General features: G+C 39.4%; 1 protein-coding gene across 2 annotated transcripts in view; it reads right to left on the reverse strand.

The window, feature by feature from the left end:
* Positions 1-286: 286 nt before the first annotated feature.
* The window catches only part of SLC6A1 (solute carrier family 6 member 1), a 61128-nt gene continuing 46953 nt past the window's right edge, over positions 287-14461 (reverse strand). For both annotated transcript variants that reach the window (XM_056337700.1, XM_056337701.1), the window contains exons 9-15: positions 14289-14413; positions 11881-11993; positions 9646-9777; positions 8991-9093; positions 7030-7130; positions 4749-4916; positions 287-2719 (exon numbers count right to left, since the gene is read on the reverse strand). In XM_056337700.1, coding sequence (XP_056193675.1) covers positions 2615-2719; positions 4749-4916; positions 7030-7130; positions 8991-9093; positions 9646-9777; positions 11881-11993; positions 14289-14413 — 847 coding nt within the window. In that variant the 3' untranslated portion in view covers positions 287-2614. The remainder of the gene's footprint in view (positions 2720-4748; positions 4917-7029; positions 7131-8990; positions 9094-9645; positions 9778-11880; positions 11994-14288; positions 14414-14461) is intronic.

A 14461-nucleotide genomic window follows, 5' to 3' on the forward strand; every position in this document is an offset into this window, starting at 1 on the left:
GCTTGTTACTAGAGCTGCTCGGAGGGCCTGGTCTGCCAGCTTCCCCCAGGAGCATCAGAGCAGCAGGAACCTTTCACGCTTTCTGTATAATGTATGCACATACTAGCTAAAATTACAGATAGAGCAGCACATATTAATTATACGCATCACAAGTGTGACACAGCATTTTGATATTTGAAGGACATATTTTTTATATATATATATCTATATCTGAAAGATTTAGAACTTGCCTCATAGAAAATAACGCACATTGGTTTTGTCCAATGAAAGACTGCGAAATTCTGAATTTAATGTATAATATAACCTTTATTTTTTTTCCTCTAAACTCTTGGAAACTTACATAACAATCGTGCTTTAATTATGACACCGTTTATAGACATTTAAAATGCATCTTAATTTATAAATATTTTACATTTGGTCCATAGAACAGGTTGCAATTTACTAAATAATACTGTACTCTTTTAAACAGGCTCTGTATATATTTTTGAATATGTATATATTACATATATATTTTTATATAGAGATAGATTTGCTTGGTGTTCAGATATTTCCTTATTGCAAAAAGCATATATGATCATACAATAATCTTCTTTTCAGGGCAAGTACTACAAAAAAGATACAGCTATTCACAGTTTACACACAGTAGTTCTACAACACTATTTTGTGCTATATGATAACGTTTGTACAGCTTTTTTCTAAAGAGCAGGTCTGTCAAACATCTGTCATAATTGTTTACAATCAAACATTAAATACTGCATTTTTCTTAGAACAACATGGGACTTGATTACATTAAACAATAAAGAGAAAGTTGGAACTTTTATCCTTAGTCTAATGAAATTCACAATTATAATGCGTATGCGTCATGTATAATGTTTGTGTAGGATGTACAGGTTTCCTCTAAATCCCAAAGACTTACAGGACTTTTGCATTTCAGCTATAGCCGTTTAGGATGTAGCTTAGATCTCATAATATTTTACAATTGATCTATGTATGAAACAGTTTAGAATCTACCAAACATACTCTGAGATTTTATGATGTAGTTTGAAATACATGTGTATTATATATATATTATTTCTACAATAATGTGCTTGACATTCTGAGAATAATACCTTATTGCAAGAACATGTTTGTCACCTTCAGACAAAAACAACAAAAAACCCAACATTCACAGTTAACATGTTTTTCACGTAGTAGTTCTACATAAATTGTGCTATCTAACATTGTACGTTGCACAAAAAATTGCTGAAAAGCATGTTTCATTGCACAGTTCTGTCACAGTCATTTACAATCAAATATCAACTGCTGCATTTTCCATACTCCTTTGTGCCTGTCATATAGCTGCCAAACGAGAAATACCGTGCAGGGCCAACCGCTGTGCTCGCCACCTGCGGTGGGGGCTTTCGAGCTGTGTGGCAAATGCAGGCTGAGCCCAAAGTGGAGACTTTTGCATTATTGAAATAGCTTTCTCTCATGCCTTCATCACCACAAATAATATGTAAATAAAACCAAAACTGTTTTCAAAGTGCTAATGATCCATATTTTTTTAATTCACTTATTAGAAACTGTTAAAGTCCTTTAACAGATTAAAAATAACGGTTGTGACTTAAACCCTACTTTAGAACTCCAAGGACAAACATCAATCTTTAAGCCATCGGTTTGGTTTCTATTTTGGTGGCAACGCAATAACAGTAAAATAATAACAGCATAGTAAAAGCTCACGCTCTCTGAGCTTGAATTGCAAATAATTTGTATTTCTTTTACTCCTGGGAATCTTTAAAAGCTCTTGGATATTACTTCTCATTTTGCTAAAAAAGGTAGAAGTAATATTTTTGCCTCTAACGTCTGCGATTCGTGTCGTATTGGTTCCCAAAGATACGTTCTTTTTCTAAGAAACGGTATATGTATTTTTAAAGACATTTCTGATGCTATTTGAAAGTTATCCTGAAAGGCTAAGTACAGCCAGTGTTTGCAGCTGTGCTACGCTGTACCGCCACAAATAGCCACGTGACTTAATTTGCACTCGGAATGTTTATAAAGGCTGTGTCTACTGGTAATTGAAGGAAGTCTCCTCCCCCTCAAATAGCCACAACTGGAACAAGGTTTAAGGGCAGACTTTTTCACTGGAAATCACTTGTTTACAAAATACTTCATTCTTTTGTACAAAACAATTCCAAACTTAATTTTACTCCTGCAAAGTCAGAAATAACAGTCTTGGGATTCAGCGGTAAGAAATATTGATAAACTACTAAAAATCAGCAGCACAAAACCTCAAATAGTCGTGCTAAAAGGTAGATTAAAAAGGTCTTGGCACATCAATTTACAAATTCCAAGATATGCAACTATTATTGTGAAAGGATAAAAACATTAACAGTCTGTGGATTGCCAGAGAACACAAAACACTGTCAACATCTGAGCTCGCACAATGGTTGGATCATACCCATGGCGATTCCCTTATAGTGGAGATGACCTTTTTTCTTTTTTTCTTTTTTTTTTCTTTTTTTTTTTTTGCCACTAGAGGTAGGTAATTATATTCTCAGACATAAATTTGTGGTCATATTCAACCATTTTTTTTTGTTTTTCTGGAGTAGTGTTGGTACTTTTACAATACAGAAGTTTAGATGTAGGCTTCTTTGTTTGCTGAGTTGCTCTGTTGGGCCTGGTCTGGCCCATTTTCAGGATGAGTGATGTCTTCACTCGGCTGAATCATTACTTGGATGCGCTGTTTAAAGAACAGCAACAAATGTGAGACAGGAAAAAAAAAAAAATTTCTAACCATTCTTTTTTTAAAATGCAATCCTAAAATCTTCTGTCTAATTGTTAGAGCTAAGATGAAAAATTCTGTCAGTCTCCTGCAGGACCAAAAAGGCAGTAAGTCACGTGTAGTAAAACCCAGTTTCAGCTGTGTTCTGAACTTGACACCAAGGGTCGAAAGGACACATGGAGATGGTAGGTGCCATTTTACAGTAAGAACTGAGCATGCCTAGAGGCAAGAACCGAGGAGAGCCTGCCGCTGGGACAGGCCCGGAGAGACGCTGCCAGCCCACAGGTCAAGCCCAGGGGCTGCAAGTTTGCGGTGGGCAGCAGGGACTCAAGGCTGGACCTTAGAAGTGACCGCGACGTCCCCAGGGAGAAGACGGGATTAGAGGGTACTGGCTGCAGCTTCTGGGAGTTACTACATCCAAGGATACAACAGGTAAAGTAGACTTGTATTTAGCATTGTTTTATTTCTAATCCATCTTTCCTAGTCCTTTTGTGTTCCCCGTTAAGGAAGCTTATCTGCCTGGCTCCCATCCGTATCAAGGAGAGCCCGGTTGTGATCATCGAAGCCTGGGAGTGGTGTAGGCTCCTCCTAGCATCAAATGATCACTTGTCAATGCTTTAAAAAAAGACCTTAATCCACAGCAAGACTGAGCTGAGGCACTTTTACTGTGGTCTTATACAACTCTGCCCAAGGAGGAGCTGTATTTTAGAGCAACAATTCTCCATTTCCCTGTAAATGTTTCCATAAGATTAAAGGGAAGATATTCAAATCATAGGAGCTAAGAAGAAGCAGCGGAAACCCCCCCCCCCCCCCCCCCCATACATCTTTTTGTAGATGTCTTTGGAGGATAACAGAGTCTTTTAAAATTTGTTGAAGACAAATATTTGGATCAAGATCTGAGCAATTCATCAGTTCTGCCTAAGATCATCTGTCCCTTTGCAAAGATGGCTCTGTCAGCAAATTTTAGAATATTCCAGAAGTTCTGACAAATTCATTTTGACAGTCTTTGGTTCCCAGAAGCACAGAGGACAGAGATGCATGTTTCAATACTTGCACTGAAGAAGTGTCTGTTATGCACGCAATACTACCGGCTGGAGAGGGAAAACTGAGGATGTACCGAGATTTAAATAAAATCAGGTATGGCAATGGTATGGGATTAAGCAGTGTATGGGTCAACAACCTTATTAACGTCTCACACTCCTGTAGCAGCATTTCCCTGAGGACCTTAAACCAGATTTAAGCCACGCAACACCTCTCTCGTGGGAGGTGTCACCTCCTTTTAACAAACAGAATAAGGAATTGGGGAGAGGCTCGGAGCACACTGCAATGAGAAAAAGGCGTCTAATGTTCTTCATGAAGTAACTGTTGACAGAAATCCCTCAAATAAAGACTAAAGGGAAGTGCAGCATAATCATAAAATGCGTTCCAAAGATGTTAGATGCACTTGCTCTCAGCTTCAGTGGAACAAGGCAGACGGTGTAACTTAGGTGTAAAGCAGAACAGGGACTCGGATCTTTGATCACATTGCAAGGAGATGCTAAATAGGGTCAGCGCGAGCAGACTCAAAGCAGGAGTTATGTGGGTTTAGTCCTAACAGTTTGATCCCGATTCCTTACAGCATCACCTGTCTTGATACATGACAGCATGTCCTGTGTTAATAAGGACAAATTTACATATTTTGTAAACTGCTGCTTTGTTTTCTAGGTGTAAGGAACTGGGATGCAAAGTGTCTGGAACTGTCAAAGCCCAGAGATAAGGACCACATTTAACGCAGTGAATTATGTTTAACAACAGATGGTACAAACACTGCCTTGTCTTTTGTCTGGTTGGTACTTATTTTGCATTGAGCTGAAAAACATAAAAACAGCTGGGCTAAGCAAGTGAGGTCACAGAAAATATATAGTAGGGAGTAATGGCCCAACAATCTTTTATCACTGCACAGGTCTTGCAAGATGAAATCATGCTGTCAGGCTAAAGAGAGACTTACCTGTTTTAAGGAGCCTTTCAGAGTTAGAAACATATATGCCATATAGCCTGGTATCAGCACCATAGAAGACAGAGCCATGAACCAGCCAACCCCTTGGCCCCATTTTGGGAAAACGTAACTTCCCATTGTGAGTGGAGTCATTTGGACAGCACTGAAGATAAATACTCCCTGCAAAATACAGCGGAAAAGGAGATTTGGATGAGATTTCCAGAGTGATCTGTATTCAAGAGTTTTTCTGGATTGACTTGAACCTCAAGCCTGCATTTACATCCAGGCAAGGAGAAATGGGTTCCTTTGGTCCTTGGTGGTGGCCACCAGGCACTGGCTTGTAGATCAGGCCTGCAGTCAGTCTTCTGGATGGAGGTTGCAGAAAATAGGCAAACGTCAGCCCACTGCACTGACCGGTTCCCCATGAGCTTATCTCTAGTGTGGGAATGTGGAAATAATGGAACAGTAATTTTGAAACTGTGAAGTCATTTGTTTGCTTGTTTCCACTAGCTTTCTTACTGGAATAATAGTACCAGTACAGCTTTACTCTACTGGTCAGCAACAGACTCTTAGAGGCTCTGAATAAGCAATGAAGTGTTCTTTAAAGCCACACTGTGCACTGACCCCTCGAATATCATCACCTAAAAGTGCTTGGTGCAGAGGCTTTGATATTTTTGAGATCCTCTGAACAAACTCGTGATGGAAAATGAGGCCAGTCAGAATGGAATCGGTGGTTCAGTAAGCGGCTACAGATCTACGTGTATAACAGACCGTATCCTATGACATTCAAAAACCACTCTGAATTTTTCAATAACAAGAGATGAGGAGACAGCTTCCCAAGAAGCTTCTTACCAAAACTAATCATCATGTTTCGAGTTAACACTGTATTTTCACATACATAACCTGCATCTCAGATTATCCAGGTATGCTGGTACGGGGAATCCACTGGTACTAGCAGAGTCCTCAGATAACCTGCACAAAATCAGAGGGAAGGGGCTATTGGGAAAGATGGGGGTCCTGGGGAAAAAAATACCTGCATATGCATGTATACTGTACCATTGATCTGCAGCACTTGGGTTGCTTTTGTGTTGGTTTCAGACAGATGACCTGCAAACATGGTATTTTTTCCTTTGAGTTCCCAAGGGAGACTCCTATCCTGGCCTGTTTCAAATGTCTAAAACGAACTGTACCAGGGAGACCTGCTAAACTGGCCAGCAAAGCAAGCAGCTCATTGTGATCCCAGGTTTGGGCCTTGTGCAGAACATGTTCCCAGAGAGGAGAATGCAGAGAGGCAGATTTTATTAGCACATCAACACCACCTCTGAACTTGCACTGGACAAGAAATTCTGCTGAAGACTTTACAAGACAGAAGAAATCTGGTAAATTTTACATACAGTGTTGGTCATCTTCCTACTATACCATTAAAATAAACAAAATGCACTCTTTTATGCCTTCTTGAACGCTTGTTTTCAGAAAAATGAAAAGACCTCTTCACCTGGGTAGAGATGAATCAAGGAACCCTCAATATAAGCACATATCTGTGCCTCTCTTTAGTGCCCCTTTTTGCTTTTCTATGGGAAATATGGAAATATGGGAATATCAGTGAGCGAGAAGTATTGTGTCATGTGTAAACAGTGTCTACTTGATCACAGGTTTTATGTGTAGTAAATTTACATTTCTTTGCTTATTATTGCAAAATGTACTGCATGAGCTTAACTGGATAAAGTCTAGAATGAGGAAAAGACTGTACTATGGTTTCCGGTGTACAAAATCCTTGCAAGGTTTGCCAGGAAAAAACAGGAGCAACATAGTATAAACTGGGTAATATATGCCGCAGAATCCCATGAAAGAAGAACATCATCTTATAAACCTAGTCTGTTACTGGAGTAGTGCCTGTGACAGTTTACAAAATGAATGTGTTCTTGTGTATATGGAAAACTTTGGAGGGATTGCCAAATTTTATATAAGAATACAAGAAATGGAGAATACAAGAAATGGTCAAAATTTGCTTCTTACAGTTTCCTATGTCTGCCAATGAAACTCTTGACTAGTTACCATTTCCTGAGGACTAAAACAAATCTTGAAATTGTGCAAGGCTTCTTTCTTTTGGTCACAGGCTTCCTCTAACGACACTGGGTTTTGCCTATTGCCTTCAATGGAATTGCTCAAATCCTTAAAAAAGGAATGGGGTCAGAGTTAACATGAACCTGCGGGGGTGGAAATGACAATGCTGTCGCACATAGGCCACCTCATTCACCTCCTTTAAATCATATAATAAAAGTTTGTTCCTTACTGCCACAATGATAGGAGTGAAAAACGACCAGCAGAGTTTCCACCAGATGCAGGGTCTGTATCCCACCATCTCTTGGATGTTGTCATAAAATCTATTAACACCTAAATATTGAAATAAGAAAAAGCATAGAATATATTAGATAACTGATTCAAATGAAAGCTCAGTGGTTTTGAGAGACACTGTCATAAATGAGGAGGTGTATTTGGAAGCTCTATACAGACCCCGACATAACTTTTCACTTATCTGCATAGGAAAGAAATGTGCAAACTCAGAAGCACCAAGAAGCATTTTTCTCATTCCTCCGCATCATAATTAATTAATTAGTGACAGCAAACTTATTCCCATGCAAAGGCTAAAGAAGTGTCCTGGTTTCAGCTTTGATAGAGTTAATTTTCTTCCTAGTAGCTGGTACTGTGCTGTGTTTTGGATTGATGATGACAATAATGATGATAACACACAAGTTTCAGTTGTTGCGAGGCAGCATTTACACTGAGTCAAGGACTTTTCAGCTTCTCATCCCACATCACCAGTGAGCAGGCTGGGGGGAACAAGAAGCTGGGAGGGGGCACAGCCGGGACAGCTGACCCCACCTGACTCAAGAGCTGCTCCATACCACAGGACATCATGGTCAGCATGTAAACTGGAGGGAAAGCTGCCTGAGGCCACCGCTTGGGAACTGGCTGGGCATCGGTCGGCCAGTAGCGAGCAATTGTGTTGTGCATCACTTGTTTCGTATATTCTATTATTATTATTATTAACCTTCCTTTTCTGTCCCGTTAAACTGTCTTTACCTCAACCCACAAATTTTACTTTTTTTGTCCCCCCAATTCCCTCCTGCATCCCACTGGGGTGGTGTGGGGAGTGAGCAAGCGGCTGTGTGGTGATAACTGCCTTCCGGGTTAAACCACGACAGTAAGTCTGTACCATCTGAAGGTCAGATGTGACAAATGCCCTTGGTTAATTTCAACTCCAAGTCTTATTAGTATGAGAGATTTAGAATAATAGTTTACATATTAAATTGAAAAACCACACAAAACATCCCAGAGTTAACTAGCTTGACTCTGCGTGTGTATGTGCACACCATATACATGCAGAATTGCATACGGAATCAAAGAGTAGCCCTTCTGCTGCTGCTCTTACCTCCTAGCACTCCATCATCTTCTAAAAGATACATCTATCTTACTATTTAGACCTTTGATTTCTTTGTTATTTAGCTGGTGTATTTTTCCATTTGCATTTGCTGGATTCATATTCAGTATCTCTCCTCTATAAAATACTGTTCCAGCCTCTTAAGCCCATTCAAAGACAGCAGAAAGACTCCAGTTATCTAGCTTGGACTTAATTTTGTTAAAAGCTGAAGTACCTCAGTAATCATGGGAGTAGGTTTTTGGACTAGCTAACGGAGAACTAAGCTCAATTGTACAAATACTCTGCAAGAATATGATACGTATTCATTAATCTTTATACCCAGAGCTTGCCAGTCCAGACTTCTGGATATTTTAGGCCAATTATGTTAGATAAAACTGAGCAAGAAGCCTGGCTCTCACTGGCTATGACTGCAAGATCCTAGAGTGACAGAGTAATTTCTGGAAACGAAACATTCCAAAGTCCAAAAGACCTAAGTGATGCTGAGAACAGCAGTACCTACCACCTCTGAAGATCCAGGCCTTTCCAAGGAATGGGACGGGAAAAAAAAAAAAGAGGGAGATGTCACCTATTTAGTGTTCCTGAAACGCTTAGCACCTAATGACTTCCAGTGTTATACAGGGGGTGGTTTAAAGAGGCAGAAGCACCTTCCAGAAGCCAACTTTGAGCCCTCGGTGGAAATAGTATGCATATAAACCAAGGCCAAGTTCAGTTTCACCCTCAGTGTGTGCACACACAAAAGAAAAAAAAATCAGTAAATGAAGTATCCTTACGATGTGCAAAACTTACAGGAAAAATAGAAACATATTGTTTACCGTAGCACCAGGATATCGAGATGCACTCAAAGAATACAAGGAACAAAAGACTCATTCCACTGGCAGAGTAGTAGTCAAAAAGCTTAAAAACATAGATTCCACCCTAAAACATAAAAGAAGTGTTAAAATAAATAGTAAGGACTCGAATTTCAAGACAGATTAAAATCCAAGCTAGAAAGTAACAGTGGTGAATAGGTTAGGGACATATTAATGTAAATTAATTAAAGTTAAGTAGTCTTACAACGCTTGAGGTCAATACTGACAAAAATTAGATTACTGCTAGATTTCAATTAACCAGTTTAATTTCACTTTATTCCTTTTTGTTCAATACTTTAACCATTTCCCTAAAATCGTTCCCCAGCTAGGAGACCACAGGAAGCCCTGGAGAACACCCCTGGACACCACTTCTTGGCCTGTAAGACAGACTGTAGCCATGTGCAGGTTACTGCCACCCGAACCATGAAGCAGGACAAACTGCACACACGGCGAACAGGCATTTTACTCTTGTAAGTTAAAGTCTGCTTCCTGAAGTCTGCAGATAGTGTTGACAACAGATCCCTGCCACTTCAATGGCTGGCAGTGATTCCTGGTTGGAGCAGGGGAAGGGAGAAATAAAACGGATGCTGTATGTCAGACGTTCCTCTACAGAACATACCTGAGTAATGTTGGACAGCCCTATCAGATAGGAAACAATGCATACAGCAGCAATGAAGAGTTCTCTTCGATTGCGCAATAACTTCGGAAATTCATCCACCAAAGCTGTTATGAATCCTTCCACAGTGCAGAACTGCAAGTCAAGTTAGAAATAAAATACAACGCAATGCAATACAACAGCAGGATTACATTTAGAGGAGGAGTTTTCAGTAGCACCCATCACTGGCCTACACTGCATCCGTTAAATGATAAATGAAAATTCGCATGGCTTCAGTGGAAGCAGTGCTTCTGAATATACTTGTTTCTGTCTAAAAAGATCTGTGCATGAAGGCTTCCAGCTAGAAAAACTCTCAAGATTCCAAACTATGAACTATAGCATGGGCTTTATGAACATAAAGTGCTCGTTCTTGTGATAGAAAAAGATACACATACAGCTGAAGGCTCTGACCCCTAGATCCTTCAAAACCTTACACTTCTCCTTTCTGTGATGTACTCACGTACGTGAAAGCCAATAGACACAGAAGTCTAATCAGATTGATGCTTTGGGGTGAAGGTTAAAGACACAAGATAGATTCTCATATGTAATAATCAAATAATTTTTGTATCCCCAGAAAAGTTTGTTGCTGATTATGTGGTCCTCCAAATGGAAAGCATGGCTATACTTCAGATTTTTTCTGTATTTATATATTCAAATTAAATGTTATCGTTACGATGGCTGAAATAATGAAAAACAGAAGGTATGTAAAGTACTAATTTCTAGCCGTGCAATCAGAATTTAACCAATAGTTACAGTTCCTATAAATTCTAGTGTATGAAATGTTTCACTGATAGACAGAAAATTAAGAAAGCATGACAGCCTGTAGATGTATATTCTTTTTAATAATATTAGACTACCTTCCTCAGCTGTTAGTTGCCTAGAGACAAGTTCTTTCAAGAATATTTTTGACCCAATTAATTTCACAGTAGTTTCCCCCCAGACTAAGCAATAGGTTTTAATGTCAAGCCTGAAGCTTATTGGAAACCAAAGAAATGGAAAACATGCATTTCCAGCTTCCTTGCATGTTGCAGGATGAAATGCCCTCTTGGTCTTTTTGTATTTTGGTTCACAAGCTGAAGTCAACTCGTATTTGTAAAAAATGATGGATCTTTGCTACTGAAAGACTAGTACAGTATTAAGCTAGCAATTCTTACATTTTTTTACGTGCTATGAAGACTGTGCAAATAACTGTAAGGTGCTGGCTTGACAGCTGTAACTATTTGCAAGCAGATTAACACATCTGCCTATGACTGGTCAAACATGAATGACCAAACATTTCAGCAGGCAGAAGGGACGTCCCTGAAGAAGTCCTCAAGGTATGCTTTGCAAAATAAGACAGAGTGCTTTCTTTAGTGCTTACAATATAGTTGCTATCTGTATTAAAATTATTATTGATCAATGAATGCTTTTGTTGGATACAGTCCTTTCTAGCATCTAAAGTGCTTTTTCTTGTTCTGTGTGTTTTCTTGTTCATTTTGAAATAGACAGTTTTTAAGTGATTGCATGATGTGATTATTTAATTATTTAATCTAGACGGTAACTCCGGAGAATACCTTTCTTGGATTTGCAGAACCTCTAGGTTGTGCCTTCCCATTAATTTCCAGTTGCCAGATACCATCTATAACTCTTAACTAAGGCCTGAACTAATAAAGATTTGATCCTTACCATTAGGGAGTGATTTCAGAACACAGTAAGATGCTGAATGTCCTCAGGAACAAGCCTACTGCCTCCTGAATTTGCTCCTGACGTTTGTATGTTTAGAATGGAAAGTGTGCTGCAACTTTTTACTCCATGTGGTGAATTCTGAAGTTGCCTTTCAAAAATATTTGTGGCATCTAAATATTGTAAAACATATCCCAGTGTCTCCTACATTGATGAACATTGCAGAGGTATTTTTAATATTGTGATCAGTTAAGATTTCAAAGAAAGTTCCTTTTGTCTGCAGAATAAATTTTCTGCACATTTTGTATATGCTTCCAACAGTTTGTAAAAAAGCAAAAGTGTCTTAGTATCAGTTTTTTACTATTCCAGACTCCTTGTTTTTTCCTCTCCTTAGTACCTCCTATTATTTATTTGATTATTCCAGAAACCATTCCGCTCCACTAACAGCTGGCAGTGCAGAATGCACAGAGAGAGGCCAACCTTGTATCATGCAGTTGCAGAAAATTTACCTTCATCGTTAATTTTTACACGTTTTACCTGACTGTCAATTCCGAGCATAAGCAACATGGAGAAGAACAGTATTGCCCACAAAGGAGAAATTGGTAATTGTGTCACTGCTTCTGGATAAGCTAGAAATGCCAGTCCAGGGCCTGGTAGGAGAAACAGGAGAGAAAATGTCAATGTGATTGATTGGGTGTTGTAGTTATCTGCTCCTGTTGCTGTGTAGGCTTTAGGTTCACTTGAATGACTCAACCATGGGTGCAGCATCTGACCAGGGATTTCAGCCTAATCGGTGTTCACTGACCAAGAGCTCAGTGCATTTATCTTGCTTTTAAAACGAACCAACCAAAACGATGACAAAAAAAACCCCAAACAAAACCAACCAAGCAAGCAAAATACTAGATGCAGTTCAGAAGCTGCTCCTGAGAGACCCCTTTACCTAGCAAAGAGAAGGAACGTTATCCTCGGCCAGGGTTACATCTCCAGGTACCCATCAGCTTTCTCTCCCTCTCAAGTAGTTACTGATAGCTGTAATCTGCTGTGCACCAAGTCATTCAGAAGAGAAACAAAGACAGCTCAGAAATGGAGAAGGCACTTCCCAGCATTTATAGTATTCCTATTTGCTATTCCATTCCATTAATTATCTTAAAATACACATTTTAATAAACTATGTAGTTGTGAACAGCGAAACCTTTTCATCTGTGCTCCTACTAACTGCTGATGGGGGCAGAGTGCTAGAAGGAGACTATAAATTTTTACTAAAAGAAGAGGAGCTCATTTTGTTGTCATAGCATATCTGGAAGTCAGCTGATGTCAGGTTAAGAGGGAAACTTGTAGCAAACTAAGTACTCACAGAAATAAAATGAGTATGCCCAGCCTAAGAGGGGGTGGGGGTGGGTGGGTATCTGAATTTTCAGTTTTCATTAAAAGTAAGTGTGTCTGTGACAACTGGTTGGACATACGTAGTTTTCAAACCAGTGAAGTTTTAACATTAGACCCCTGAATCGTCAAAGTAAACGCAATGCAGCTTTTCAAACAATTACTTGCTAGCAATACCAGATATGATCAGAATGCCTTCCAAATGGCAGCAGTAAAAGCAAAATAAACTTAAGATAAACATGTTTTTAATTTCACTCTGTTATACATTCCACCAAAATGCAGCTACAACTTTTAATATTGTTTGTTTTCTAAAGCTGCATAAAAGATCACAAAACAACATGTCCCATGGTACTAAAATAAAGCATCAGGTTCTGAGCTTGCTAGGAGAAATGGAAGCCCTTAATTAAAAGGTCAAATTTCCAAATAGCCTTTGCAATTAGTGGCCACAGGAGATCATGTGCATCTTTCAGAAGTCCATTATCTTAGGTGCCTTAAAACGTATTTAGGAGCTTACGATATAAAAATATTGTTCTGTTTGCAGATGTCATCTTTATATAGTTATATCTATGTCAAAGACATAAATCCAAGGAGCTTATTTCACACACCACTGACTTTCCAGAGCATTTTTGGATAACCGTGCATGCCATCATAATTTTTTTCTTAATTTCTTTCTATGTGTAGTTTATTGAAGGTTATTTTTAGGGCTTAAATTCTGTGCTTCTCTAATGAAGGAAATATTTCATCAATGGGATATGTTTACTAGTATAGTAAGATGTATTTTGTCCACCAGTGACTTCCAACCAAGCCTTCAGTTATCAGATCCCTCCCTGTGGCCAGAACTGCTAAATGAGTGTCTGGTACACCAGCTGGGTTAGGGAAACCATCTGCTCTGCTACTTTAAGCTTTTTCATCTGGAAGAAAGACAAGCAACTGCAAACAATAGCAGAATTCTTCCATGGACATCTTACTGCCCTAAGTAAAATGACTTTGATAATAAAGGGTCCCCTAAATTTGGCTGATAGCCGTAGGTCTGAACAGGTGAGAAATGGAGCTGCCTCAAAGGGTTTAACCTCAAGAAACAGTAAAGGGAATTTTAAAACCTAACTGAATTTGAAAATGGTGGTGCCAAAACCATAATAACCACCATTGCTCCTTTCAGTTTGTTTTTAAGAATTTCAGTAGCAAGAGGCTCATAATCTGATGTCACAGCTAAGCACTGAAGCACCACACTGTGCTGCCACCTCTTGTAAAGGCATCCCCTGGAAGCTGTGTTCATCAGTAGTCACTGCGTCAGCCTGAGGTGAGTCTCTGGCTGACCACTCCGCACACCAGAGGTCTGAGAGCACGAGGCAGGCAGGCAGACCTTCTGCTCGACAGGAAATGATTTCGCTGCTGCTGCCTTGAGAGGTTGGAAACAATGCTTGCCCTTTCGCAATCAGTAACAGGGAGGTGAGGAATGTTTTGAGGGAGGGATTTTGTACAATTACATGACGCAGCTGGATACAACGTACAAATGAAAAATAACTGATGCCACTGAACAACTCAGAGAAAAATATATTGGATACCTGATGCTGCAACATCTGCAATAGGCCTCTTTGTGACATTAGCCATGAATCCAACAATGGAGAAGATGACAAAGCCAGCAAACATGCTTGTGCATGAGTTTATGCAGCACACTATGATGGAGTCCCTGAAATAAAGGTAAGGTGCTTTAAGCAGTAGGTAAAGCAATGCTACT

The sequence above is a fragment of the Falco biarmicus genome, chromosome 4 (assembly GCF_023638135.1).
Source record: "Falco biarmicus isolate bFalBia1 chromosome 4, bFalBia1.pri, whole genome shotgun sequence".
NCBI classification, from domain to species: Eukaryota; Metazoa; Chordata; class Aves; order Falconiformes; family Falconidae; genus Falco; species Falco biarmicus.